Source organism: Carassius auratus, chromosome 8 (assembly GCF_003368295.1).
Source record: "Carassius auratus strain Wakin chromosome 8, ASM336829v1, whole genome shotgun sequence".
Taxonomy (NCBI): Eukaryota; Metazoa; Chordata; class Actinopteri; order Cypriniformes; family Cyprinidae; genus Carassius; species Carassius auratus.
The window spans coordinates 27,065,138-27,078,926 of NC_039250.1; the positions used below are offsets into that span (position 1 = coordinate 27,065,138).

At 41.0% G+C, this 13,789-nt stretch overlaps 1 protein-coding gene across 1 annotated transcript; it reads right to left on the minus strand.

The window, feature by feature from the left end:
* Positions 1–58: 58 nt before the first annotated feature.
* On the minus strand, positions 59–12,007 carry LOC113107823 (uncharacterized). The gene is made up of 3 exons (XM_026270573.1): positions 10,715–12,007; positions 10,420–10,604; positions 59–1,478 (listed from the first exon to the last, which is right to left on the minus strand). Exons 1-3 carry the CDS (start codon positions 11,088–11,090, stop codon positions 1,416–1,418), a joined length of 624 nt encoding a protein of 207 aa, XP_026126358.1. The 5' UTR covers positions 11,091–12,007; the 3' UTR covers positions 59–1,415.
* Between the last annotated feature and the right edge of the window lie 1,782 nt (positions 12,008–13,789).

The window sequence follows — 13,789 nt, forward strand, 5'->3', positions numbered from 1 at the left end:
ATCTAACAAAAGCTGAAAAAAAGTTAGAATGGTAAGCATTTCTGTCTATGTTCTCTTAACACATTAAATTAACTTTAATTGTGTGCATATTTTAAAGCTCCATATTCTCCATATACATTTTGCTCCTCTCATTCTTTATTCACTCCACAAATTGAACATGCTTTTCCTTGCCTTCTTTTCTATTCTTTTGTATCTTCCATCTCTGACTTGAATGTCCCTTTGTATGACACAATTTAATTGTGGTTATTCTTATATAACTGATAAAAAGCAATTGCAATTGGTTTGCAAAATACACACTCATCTCTGTACCAATGAAGTTATGCACACTTTACTTTTAATAAAAGAAAATTCCGGGCACATGCCTGCATTAGTGATTTCTTGAACATGATGAATAAATGGACAAGCTTAGCCTCAAATAACGTTCCAAAGAATTGATAGACGTGGTGTGGGTTTTGTGTGCATTTAGAGAACTGAACTTTGGTATTTTTATGTGCATGCACTTCCTGCCACATATGCACAAACTCAAGGGGCTAAGAACACATATGTGGTTATTGGGAAAAGCTAGACAGTGTGACAGAAAAGAGAAATAATAATTCTCAGTGTCACTTGTGCTCACTCGTCTATTGATTAAACAAGTCATTAAACAAGTCATAGTCGTTGTCTGGGTTTTTTTCAGAAAGGTAGTTGAACCGAATAGTCAGACGCCTTCTTAACTTAACTCAGAAGAGTTTATTTAACAAAAACAGCAAAAGGGAACAAAATGTCCTTTGTTTAGAGTTAGGTTACAAAACAGAAAGATCTTCAGACCAGAAAGGGTCAAAAAGAGTAAAATAGTCTCCAAAACAAAAACTCAGAGAAAAACAACAAAACTAATCACAGGAAAACAATTCAAAAATACTTTCAAAGAATAGTCAAGTCACCTTTATTTATATAGCGTTTTAAACAAAATAAATTGCGTCAAAGCAACTGAACAACATTCATTAGGAATACAGTGTGTCAATAATGCAAAAGACATAGATCTTGGAACTAGAGCAGACTTACGGCAGCAACTTGCTTAGGAACAATAATAACCAAGCAAAGATGCAAAGGAAGTGATCAGCTTAAATAAACAGCCCAGAATGAGAAACATGTGAAAACAATAACACTGATTATGAAAGGCACAATGTTGATGTGAGGGCACATTGGGGACCTCTAGTGGCAAAAATAATACATTGCAAAACAAAAGCTCTGACAGGACCCCTCCCTCTAGGAACAGCCCCTGACGTTCCCTCCAGGACAACTTGGCTTGCGAGCATAAAATTATTGCACTAGTTTGGGGTCTAAGATGTCTTTGGCAGGAATCCAGGAGCGCTCCTCGGGACCATAGCCTTCCCAGTCCACAAGATACTGCTGGGACTAACGTACTTGACGGACATCTAGTATTCTGTGGACTGTGTAAGCTGGCTGGCCCCCGATGATACGAGGTGGAGGAGGTCTACCTGTCACAAGAAAAGGAGAAGACAAAACAGGTTTTAACAGGGAGACATGAAAAGTGGGATTAATTTTCAAAGACTTAGGCAAGTACAATCGATAGCTAACTGGGTTCACTTTACTGGCAATCTTGAAGGGGCCGATGAATCTCTTGGAAAGTTTGCGGGACTCCACCCACAAGGGAATGTTCTTAGTGGAGAGCCAGACTCTTTGGCCAGGGTGCAGAGTGGGGGCATGTCTGCGTCTGCGTTTAGCCTGGCGCTGGTACTGCTGAGAGGCCCTAAGGAGCTTGAGTCTGGCTTTTTTCCATGTCTGGTGGCAGCATTTAACAAATTGACAAGCAGAGGGAACTGCAACCTCCATCTCTTGTTGAGGGAATAGTGGAGGGGTGTACCTGAACTGGCACTCCAAAGGGGACATGCTTGTAGCAGAGGAGCAAAGGGTATTGTGTGCATTTTCTGCCCACATGATGAATGAAGACCAAGAGGAAGGATTGTTAGCTGCCATACATCTCAGTGTAGTCTCAAGATCTTGATTAAGCCGCTCTGTTTGTCCATTGGACTCCGGGTGAAACCCAGAAGACAGGCTCACTGTAGCCCCCAGCGATTGACAAAAAGCCCTGTAGAACCGGGAGGAAAACTGGGGTCCTCGATCAGAGACAATGTCTTGTGGATTTCCAAAGACTCTAAACACATGGTTTATAACCAGTTCAGCAGTTTCTTTTGCGGTGGGTAGTTTGGGCAGAGGAATAAATCTGGCTGCCTTGGAAAATCTATCTACTATGACCATGATAGTGGTGTTGCCTTGTGATAGTGGAAGACCAGTGATAAAATCTATGGAAAGATGGGACCAAGGTCTATGAGGTATGGAGAGAGGTTGCAATAGCCCTTGAGGAAAGCGTGCATGCATTCACAAATGCAGTCACATCCTCCTTGATAGTTGGCCACCAAAATTGTCTTTGGAGGAACTCAAGAGTTCGTGAGGTACCAGGATGACAAGTGAGATGAGAGGAGTGTCCCCACTGGTGGATCTGAGGGCGGACAGCTGTTGGGAGAAACAGACAGTGGGTTGGCCCCCCTCCTGGGTCTGGTTCTCTGGCTTGGGCTTGTTTTACTGTATCTTCCAGATTCCACCTGATAGGAGCTAATATCTTGGAACTGGGGATAATTGATGCAACACAATCTTCCTGTGGAGTTTTAACATATGCTCGGGACAAAGCATTAGGCTTTAGGTTCTTAGAGCCGGGGAAGCAGGACACGATGAACTGGAATCTATTGCAAAATTGAGGACCAACGTGCCTGGTGGGAGTTGAGTAGCTTTGCCTGCTGAATATATTTTTGTGGTCTGTGAGTACTTGAAATGGGTGTTTGGCCCCCTCAAGCCAATGTCTCCACTCTTCAAGCGCTAACTTGACTGCCAGAAACTCTAGATCCACTACATGATAGTTCCTCTAAGTTGGTGTAAGGCGGTGGGAAAGGAATGCACATGGATGCAGCATGTTGTCCTCTCCTCTCTGGGATAGTACAGCTCCAACCCCTACATCTGAAGCATCGACCTCCACAATGAATGGTCTATCTGGGTTAGGGACAATGAGAATAGGTTCAGAGGTGAAATAGTTCTTAAGTTAGTTGAAAGCCAACTCTGCTTCAGGTCCCCAAGAAAAGCTGGTTGTGTTCCCCTTGGTGAGGGCAGATAAAGGATCCGCCACAGTACTGAAGTTCCGGATGAATTTGCGATAAAAATTGGCAAAGCCAAGGAAACGCTGTACCTCTTTTACAGATTAGGGGGAGGGCCAATCCACAACAGCTTGAACCTTTTGAGGATCCATTTGTATTTGGCCAGGCTTGATGATGAACGCCAGGAACTGAACCTTGGTCACATGAAACTCACATTTCTCAGGTTTAACAAAGATGGTTATCAAGAAGGCGTCTCAGAACCTTACTGACGTGTTTAACATACTCTTGGAGGGAACTCGAGAAGATGAGGATATTGTCTAAGTAGACAAACACAAATTGGTTTAGCATGTCTCGGAGAACATCATTGATGAGAGCTTGAAATACTGCAGGAGCATTAGTGAGGCCAAAGGGCATAAACAAATATTCATAGTGCCCAGTGGGCATGTTAAAGGCAGTTTTCCACTCATCTCCTTGCCTAATGCGCACATGATAGCATTGCGCAAGTAAAGCTTAGTGAAAATGGAGGCTTCTTGCAGAATCTCAAATACAGTTGTAATTAGTGGCAAGGGATAGCGGTTTCGAATGGTCATCTTATTAAGGCCCCTGCAATCAATACATGGTTGAAATCCGCCATCCATCTTCCCAACAAAAAAGAATCCCGCTCCAGCAGGGGAAGTGGATGGTTGGATGATGACTGCCACAAGAGCTTCATTAGTGTAATTGTCCATAACAGTTCGTTCAGGGGGAGACAAATAGAATATACGACCTCTGGGGGGACAGGTACCTGGGAGTAACTCAATGGCGCAGTCATAAGGCCGAAAAGATGGTGAGGAGGTGGCCTTCCTTTTACTGAACACTGCTTTGAGGTGGTGGTACTGAGCAGGGACTTGAGACAGATCTAGGGTTTCGTGGGACTCGAGAACAGGGTCAGGGAGGTTCTGGGCCAAGCATTTAGTCTGACAGGTGGGACCCCAACTGAGAACAGTGCCAGTGGACCAATCAAAGTGTGGTTTACGCTGGAGAAGCCATGGGTGACTGAGGATAACAGGGAACTCTGGAGGCTGTAAGTGAAACCACATTCTCTCCTGGTGCTGGTAAGTGGTGAGACCAAGGAGAGAGGTGAGGTGGGTTACTTTCCCGGGAGACAATGGTCTTCCATCCAAGGCTGTCACAGTTAGGGGTGCAGGAAGAGAATAAGTAGGGATCTGGAGACTCTTGGCAAGAGAAACATCCATGAAATTCCCGGCAGTGCCAGAATCAAGCAATGCCTAGAGTTGGTGTTTTTGTTCTCTCCAAGTGAGTGTGATAGGAAGGAACAGCCCAGAGTTGGAAGGTGAAGCGGTGTCTGTAACTCCCTTCACAGTCCTTCCTTGCCTGTACGGGACTGGGCGTTTCCCGAAAGCTTGGAGCAGGTGGAGCGAAAATGACCATACAAATCAACAATATAGACAACAGCACTCTGTCATACGACGGTCTCGTTCTGAGGGGGAAAGCCTAGCCCTACCCAATTGCATGGGTTCAGAAGAATCTTGGGGCACTGGTGGCATTTGAGCAAGAGCTGGACTGGCAGACAATGAGGAAACAGATGGGCAGTTCCAGCTTCTCTCTCTCAGATGATTATCCAGCCAGATTGCTTGATCCATAAGAGTTTCCAGATCAACAGCAGGTTCTCTGGTAGCTAGATCATCCTTGATTGCCTCTGACAGCCCATTCAGGAAACACACCATGAGGGTCTCATTGTTCCAACCACTCCCTGCTGCAACGGTCTGAAACTGAATGGCATATTCAACTGCACTGCCATTACCTTAATGGAGGGTGAGAAGTCTCTTTGCATGTCGGCATGTCAGCCACTGAAGGGGTGATCGAAGACTCGCTTGAACTCCTTTTCAAATGCAGAACAACTTGTACAGAAGGGGGGCTGTGCCTTCCAGACCACGGTTGCCCAAAAAAGAGCTTTGCCAGAAAGGACGGTGAAAACATGCGATCTTGGCCTGATCTAAAGGGGAAGGACGATGGTTGTAGTTCAAACGTGAGAGAGCATTGAGTCAGGAACCCATCACATGCACTAGGGTCACCTGAGAAATGTTGTGGTGGAGGTAGGTGGGGTTCACTAAGAGGAGAGAGCACTCAAGAATCTGGAAGGGATACAGAGGCAGCAGTAGAAGCAGTAACTGAGGTAGAGGGCAGCTGGTCAAAGATCTGATGGACAGAAGTCACGAGATCAGACAGCAACTGGGAGTGTCTAGCCATCAAAGTCTCCTGCTGAACTAGTGCTGACTCATGGCGTTGGACTTTGGACTCAAACTGAGCAATAGTGGCAAGGAGTTCTTGAGGATTAGGCATCTCTGGGTTCATAATGTGGCTTGGTTATTCTGTCAGAATCGGGGCTTGAACTTGGGTCTCTGATGCCAGAGTCTTAATTTCTACTGCTGAGCCACAAGAGATAGTTGAACCCAATAGTCAGACGCCTTCTTAACTTAACTCAGAAGAGTTTATTTAACAAAAACAGCAAAAGGGAACAAAATGTCCTTTGTTTAGAGTTAGGTTACAAAACAGCAAAATCTTCAGACCAGAAAGGGTCAAAAAGAGTAAAATAGTCTCCAAAACAAAACATCAGAGAAAAACAGCAAAACTAATCATAGGAAAACAATTCAAAAATACTTTCAAAGAATAGATCTTGGAACTAGAGCAGACTTACGGCAGCAACTTGCTTAGGAACAATAATAACCAAGCAAAGATGCAAAGGAAGTAATCAGCTTAAATAGACTGCCCAGAATGAGAAACGTGAAAACAATAACACTGATTATGAAAGGCACAATGTTGACGTGAGGGCACATTGGGGACCTCTAGTGGACAAAATAACACATTGCAAAACAAAAGCTCTGACAGGTTTTGAATTGAATATGTTGATAATTTCATCATAATAAAATTTTTCGGTTGGTACAGATTTTTTTTTTATAGCTGTTTAGGAGATTTTATTGCAAGCATTCAGGTGCTGGATAACGTCTCTCTCTTGCAGACTTTCTCAGATTTGCTCTTGTTCTTATTTATTTATACAGCACAGTTATCAGTGAAATTATCAGTGAAAATTGCAAATGCATGACCATATAAGTACTTGTGAAATCTTTGGATGCCAAAAATCACTTTTTGTTCAACTGTGAATAACGCCTCTCTGTAGGCGTTAATGTTCTTGACATTACTCCAAGGGGTCTACACATTCTGCCCATTTTTGCACTGCGAGTACCCTGCACCAATCCTATCACAAACTAGAATGAGTTCTGAATCCAGATCCATGGAACATCTTCTCTCAGCAGCATATGTAGAGTAGTAATGGGAAGTTGGGATCATTTTACCGACTCTTGACTTTTGAGTCTCGTTCAGCAAAATAAACAAATCTTTTTTAGTTCTTTGAGTTCAAGTTGTGCTTTTTTAAAGAGAGGCTTATTATTAAAAGCCAGTTTGAAGGTTTTGGGGACATAACCAAATGATGATGACAAATACATAATAGTCAGAAAAGGATCTATGAGTTCTGGAAGCACCTCTTTTAGGAGCTTAGATGGTATAGGGTCTAACATACATGTTGTTGGTTTAGATGATTTGACAAGTTTATACAATTCTTCCTCTCCTAAAGTAGAGAATGATTGGAACTGTTCCTCAGGGGGTCTATAGACAAGTTTCCCGGCCACTTCCGGTTTACTTCCTGTTTCTGCCAAGAATTTCCGGCGCGGGCTGAGTAGTGGTGCAAAAATGGCGTTGGAATGGCAACATTCGACCGAAAAGCTTGTTAAAAATGGTGTTTTGACCATTCCACATCCAAGTAAGGTAACATCATGGGCGGACAACATGTCGATATGGCCCAGCATAACAACATCCAAGATCTTTTCTTATTTTATTGATTCCATGGCGGTGGATGGGAATGCAATTAATAACCTGAAAAGCTCTGAGGCGTTTCAGTATCTCCATTCAGACAAAGTGGGCTGTGTACTTTTACACGATATGGGCAGTTTAATTTACCTAAAGGCCGATGTTCAACCAAGCCAGTCCGTTAACAATTCAGCGCCTAACGCCTGGGTTTTAGTTACCAAGACGGGAGATGTGGAGACTGCAGGCTGTACCTGTATCGCCGGACCCGGACGTTCCTGTAGCCATGCAGCCGCCGTGCTTTGGAAGATACGTTAGCCCATCTTATGCTTGTATTAAGATGTTTGTATGTAACGTAATCCGTGTGTTAATCTATAACAGAACACGACGAGTAATACAAATGTGTGTGTGTGTGTGCGTATGCATGTGAGAGAGAGATTGTGTGAGAGAGTGTGAACTACCCCTGCCGTTCCCGCACAAGGTTGCAATTCTTAAATGTGATCTAACAAAGGTAAAGGTAAAATATTAACCATAAAAACTGTTTATTGCTTGTACTTGGGATGAAGTAAACATCTGTTGAGTTTTTTTTAACATAAATTGTTTGATTATGTTGAATTAAAAACCCAGAAATGCAGCGGGTATTTTCTTTTATTATTCTTTTCATATTTTTCCAGATTTTTTTATATAAGTCTAACTATACTCAGGCATAAAGGGGTTAAACATTGATGTTAATGTTATTTTGATTTACAAAATGTTTTCTCTAAAAGAATTGTGCTGTGATGCTCAAACCATTATTTAAAAAGTGTGTGATTTTGTTTCTATCTGTCTGCAGGTAGAAAATGCTGTGAGGCAAGGGAAGACAGGGCTTGCCTGCACTGATTTGCAGAATTGCTGGAATGCCGGGACAAAAAGCAATACTGGGCAGCAAAAAATCAGAGATGTGTCTTTCCGAAGACACAGCAGAAATAACCTATACCAACCAGCATCACAGGCATCCTCCTCCAGCATAGTTTCTACACCTAGTCGCAAGGTAAAAGTCCATGAGACACTGGAAGAATGGCAAAATTACTATCTCTCCACACCAATAGCGGCACTTTTCACTGCACCTGGCAGTGGACTAATGTGGCTCACTTTTAACACCAGTCTCCCTGCTCAGTCTGCCGAGACATCAAAAGCTCCACTGCCCCTACATCATGGTGATCACAACACACAACTGGAATGTGAGAAATGTAGGGCATTCTACACCACATACATTGACATGACCACAACCCAATTTATGAACATTGAGCAGCACACAAAAGAACAGAGCAGGGAACAACTGTGGCATGACATGCGACGGGTACGGATAACAGCAAGCACAGCCAAGAATGTGCCAGTTCGGGCTACCACAGCACCAGACAAATTCTTGTCTGAACACCTCCATCCTACCTTTCAAGGTAACGCAGCAACCCGGCAAGGAGCAGAGGGTGAAGAGCACGCCAGGCAATACCTGCAAGACCAAGGTCATGACATCGATGTGAAAGGTTTGGTGGTTTGCCCGAGTGAGCCATGGCTTGCTGCGAGTCTGGATGGTGTCATGAACAGAGACACACTACTGGAGATCAAGTGCCCTGTCTTAGTCAAAAACCAGTCCCTTACTGAAGCACTTGCTGCTAAAAGCAGTGAGATCAATCGTATGCCCACAGGGGAATTCCATCTGTCCTTCAATGGGCCAAAGGGATATTACATGCAGGTGCAACTGGGCATGCACTGCACAGGGCTACGGCAAGCCTTGTTGGTGATTTGGAGTAACACTGAATGTCTGCAGCTCAACGTGCTCTACGACCAAACCTTTGTTGAGGGACATATCTCAAGGCTACACTCCTTCTATTTCACCCACATGTTGCCAAAAGTTGTCGATGACTTCGATGATGGAAGGCTGGAGTTGTGTTCCAGATACATGGATGTTGTAAAATCAGCATGACCTGCTTATGTGTACTGGGGTCATTAGTCATTCATTTTTTAACCACTTGTCCCCTGTTGTCACAAATTTGTGACAAATCCTTTCTAGCTTTTATTTATCTTTATCAAACTGATTTATTTTCTTTTACTTACTCTTATTTATTTTTATATCAGTCACTTATTTCTTTATTTATTGATTTTATTTATTTAATATTTTATTCCAGTCTTTTTCTTTTTGTGATATTGTGAGATTTTTTTCCTGTATTTACTTTGTTTTTATTTAATTATTTAAAAAAATCATCCATTAAGGAGTTAATGAAATTGTCCCTTTGTTATGGAATAGGATCAATAAAAATTAATTCATTTCTTCTCAAATCAATTTGTTTATTGTCATGTGTCAATATTTATTTAATGTACACAGGTTTTTCTAGCTGAAATTATTTATATTTATATATATACATAAAATAAAGGAATATGTACAATTTAAAAAAAACAAAACAACTGCAGGTAACCCAGGTTTTGATTTTCATAGGGACCTAAACCTCATGTGAAAAAGAATAGCACTCACAAGTTTTTCTTAGTTAAAACTTGTTGCCTTATCAATAATCACAACACCAGAAAGGGAACAATAAATTTACACAGGTTTTTCTAGCTGAAAGTATATATATAAAATAAAAAAGGAATATGTAAAAAAAAAAAAAAAAAAACTGCAGGTAAACCAGGTTTTACTTTTCATAGGGACCTAAACCTTATGTGGCAGTCGGATGAATCTTGTCCAACCGCGGGGTCATGGAGATGGGGACAGTTTGGGACAGAATTTTGAAGACTTTAAGTCTTCGGATTGCCCTCTCCACATGTATACGGACATTGGCCACTCGTCTAGTGCGCGTTACCTCCTCATTGGTCAATTGACCACGCTTGTGGGTAAAGGCAGGAATATTCAATTTCACCTTCCTACCTCATCACCAGGCCTTAGGGCCTCCAGAAACCCACTGTTCATAGTGATAAACTTGTCACTGCTTTTATCAGCATAGGCCTCTGATATAAACATTATCAGCCCATGAGGTGACACAGCAACAAGATATTTGGCAGTATTGGTTCCCTTGTAATGACTGAAAGTGGCACTCCTACAGTTAAGGTTTGTTGCTCTCTGAATAGCCGTTTCAGCACAATTGATGATGCAAGTGGTCTGGGGGTGGTTCTTTCTAAAGGATGGTGGCATGTTAGCACGTATAACACTTCTTGGCAGCCAGGCAACCATGGGTTCAAGCTGATCACCCAATGTATCAATCCAGTGAGCAATCACCTTACTTACTTCACCTTTAGACACTTTAAAGCGCTTTGCCACATCCCCTAACACAAGGTTCAGTTTAAGTTTCATGAGGGTCATCAGTATTTGGTCAACAACAGGAATACTACATGATGGTTTACTAAATGGCAACATCGTTTTCACCAAAGTAAAAAAATATACCAGACGCAGTCCTGTGTACAGCAGCGAGGTATCATCATCCAGGAGCATATCATCAGCCACAGTCTGACCCCCAGTCTGCGTCGATTTGTTCACGTGGTCCAACTTTGCCGCGTAGCTGTGGTCAGTTTTTGTTAGGTCCTCCCATTGTGTTGCAGCATCTTTAAACTTCGGCTCGATGCACACTGCTAAAAGACAAACAGCATCAACTATAAATGTATATACCAGTCTAACTAACACAGGACAGAGACACATATATCAACAGTCGAACTTATGAAAAATATCAAGATACACTTACCATCCGATTGCGTGTCACTTGTGTTTCTGTCGAGTTTACGTCTCTTTTGCTGGGGAGGTCGCTCGTATCCCAACCAAAGTTCCGGGAAAGGGTTTTCCTCTGTGGGCTTTTTATCAATGAAGTGATAAGAACAAACAAACAGTCTTTTGGGCGGATTCTTCAACTTCAAAGCCGCTAGCCACTTCCGAGATTCAACATCTGTTTTTGGTTTCTCATACAACGCATACAGGGTAGCACATCGACATTGGCGCCTTGTAGATGGTTGATGGTCGAAACATTCTCCTTCCGACCAAACATTCAGCAATCGCCACGAGTTGTTGCAACCGCGAACAGCACAATATGTCCCGGAGCCGTGTCGGCGTGTAACACCATCCATAATTTACTTTTTCTGCACGCTAACCAAAGACAGTAAAAGACGCTAACTCGCTAACCGGAAATTATCGGCAGACACAACCGGAAGACGTTGGCAGAGTGAAAGGATAATGGCGGCCCACCTATTTCACATAGGAAACTCGTCTATAGAGCATCACAGTCCCGCCCACAGCCCGAGAGAGCTTTGGTGCCGGAAGTAAATTTCCCATTCATTTCTCCCAATTGACTTTCAAAAATCCTTATCTAAAGAGTTTTAGAGCATGTGTGAGGATAACCAGCTACGGCTGAACTCATATAAGCTTACATGTAAGCTCAAGTGATAATGTAACATATTATTTTGAGTGAAAAAAGTAATAGAAAATCCAAAAAAAGTCAAAGGTACAAGACTGTGTACATATTTTAATTTCGAGCGAAGGAACTACTCATCCCATAAACCACCGCGCCTCACTGAATTTGACTGAATCCCACAGCCGTGAACGAGCCTTTTGAGTGACTTCCAAATCTGACGACGGCCGCACAAACTTTTTCCTCCAGTGAATTTTATTTTATATAGTAAATATGCAGTAAAAGCAGTTCTTTCAGTATTAATCGTGTAAATAAATAGTGTTTTATATAGGTTTCGTGTATTGATTTTTATATTTATCATCGTGTATTTTATATATTGTGTGCGTGTTTGAAAGAGGTTAACGATTGCATCAGCAACATGGTGCAGTGCTTTGTACCTGACTGCAATCACCGCTCAGTAGTCAACACATGTCGTTGCCATTTCACAAATGTTCAGTAAATTTTTTATAATTATTTTTTATAATTATATTTTTTATAATTATTTGTATGAAAATATTCTTATAAAATGAAGCAACACCTTTCCCTATGACCTTTTGGACGTGGCTCATGTTTATAACAGTAATCTTGGGGGGTGGACTCGTTTAAAATAATGTAATGTAATGTTTTTTTGTATTTTCTAGTTCAGGGAACAGACACAGTCTCTATAGTGTGATATCTAGGTGAAAGAGTCTCTATGTGCTAAGAATTAACTGACCTCTGTGACGGGAGACAGCTAGTAGACGGTCGGTTTAGCCAGTCTGTCTGCTTCCTGACCTGGGCCCCAGTTAGTCAAGTATAAACTCTAATGTATGAACCTCAACAATGGGGTTGAGGTTCATATGCTGAATCTTGATATATGTGTGAGTCATGATCATGTCCAAATAATTACATAACGACTTAAAAATGACTTTAAAATGTTTAAAATATTAAAGCAGTACCACATTTCATGCAGTTGTATTCTAGGGCTACTATAATGTAAAATAATTAAATCTAAAACGATGTCCTCAGATCAAATTCTGGGTGAGATCAGGATGTGTGGGGTGTTGTGTAGAAAACTGTGCCAAACCACAGGTCAGTCATCTAGAACTGTTTAGATACAGCAGCACAGCTTTTAAAAAGACAAGACAAGGAAGGGGTTTTGCTAGGGTTATAGAAACAAAACAAAATGTTTAAATGCATTAATAACTTAAATAATCATAATTTATTACACTAATTTTACCCTTAAATATAGATTTAGAAGTTCATACTGCAAAGTGTGCACAGTAGAGAATTTAAACAGGTCATCAGGTCTCAGCAGTCATCAGTAACGCTTTATTGATGCCTGCAGCGCCACCTACTGGTCGGAACAGGTACTTTTCAACAGTAACCATATTCAACTTATTTTTCTCATTTGTACATTTTATAGGTCTGGCTTCCGGCCTCATCCGCTTCCAGTTATTTTTAGCTGTGCAAAACAGCTGGTTTTGCAAATGAGTGCTTTCCATATTATTTTAATGCATTTTCTTTATGAACACTCAGTTTTTATAGTGTAAACAGTTTTAACGTTTGTGCTTTTTAAATGGACAAATCTCAATGCGTGTTTTTAAAAGTTAAAGTGGTGCGAACAGATGAAGAAGCTGGTGCAATGGAATTGTTTACATCAAAAACCTTTCCTTTTTATTTGTATTATATATATGTGTGTGTGTGTGTGTGTATGTGTATATATATATATATATATATATATATATATATATATATATGTATATGTATATATATATGTATATGTATATATATATATATATGTATATATATATATATATATATATATATATATATATATATATATATATGTATGTGTGTGTGTGTGTGTGTGTGTGTGTGTTTGTGTTAATTATGTGTGAAAAAAGTGAATCTTCAAAGAGTTTCAGGTCGCCTTTAAAGTTGACCAAATGAAGTTCTTAGCAATGTATATTAATAATCAAAAATTAACTTTTCCCAAATTTGGTCATGATCTTTAGTTTTTTGCTCTTTACTTTTTTGTGAATGATTTTTGTCATTAAAGAAAAATTGGCTACTGCTACAAACATACCCGTGTAACTTAAGACTGGCTTTGTGCTTTAGGGTAACATTTGATTATTAATTAAGCCTATGTTTTTTCATCAGGTTACATATTTGATCACTCAAACCCCTTTATCTAAAACTCTCCACTTAATTATCAGTCTCACACATCTGCCATGTGTGGAGGTTTGTGGTTAATATGCACAGGAAATCTGGGCAGGGATCCTCATTTCAACATTTAACATTTCAACATTCATAGTGTCATAAGATTTGACACTAATTCTAATTTTGAACACTATTTAGTACAGAACCAGGACGCACCGTTTGATATCAAATAGGTTG

What these genes read in the sequence shown, in the direction of transcription:
- LOC113107823 (XM_026270573.1), bottom strand. Translation starts at nt 11,090, where the DNA reads ATGGATGGTGTTACACGCCGACACGGCTCCGGGACATATTGTGCTGTT. An exon ending in AAGTGACACGCAATCGGATG is followed by an intron (nt 10,605 to 10,714) that starts GTAAGTGTATCT and finishes TTTGTCTTTTAG; the next exon opens with CAGTGTGCATCGAGCCGAAG. An exon ending in TGTACACAGGACTGCGTCTG is followed by an intron (nt 1,479 to 10,419) that starts GTATATTTTTTT and finishes TTCTTGTGACAG; the next exon opens with GTAGACCTCCTCCACCTCGT.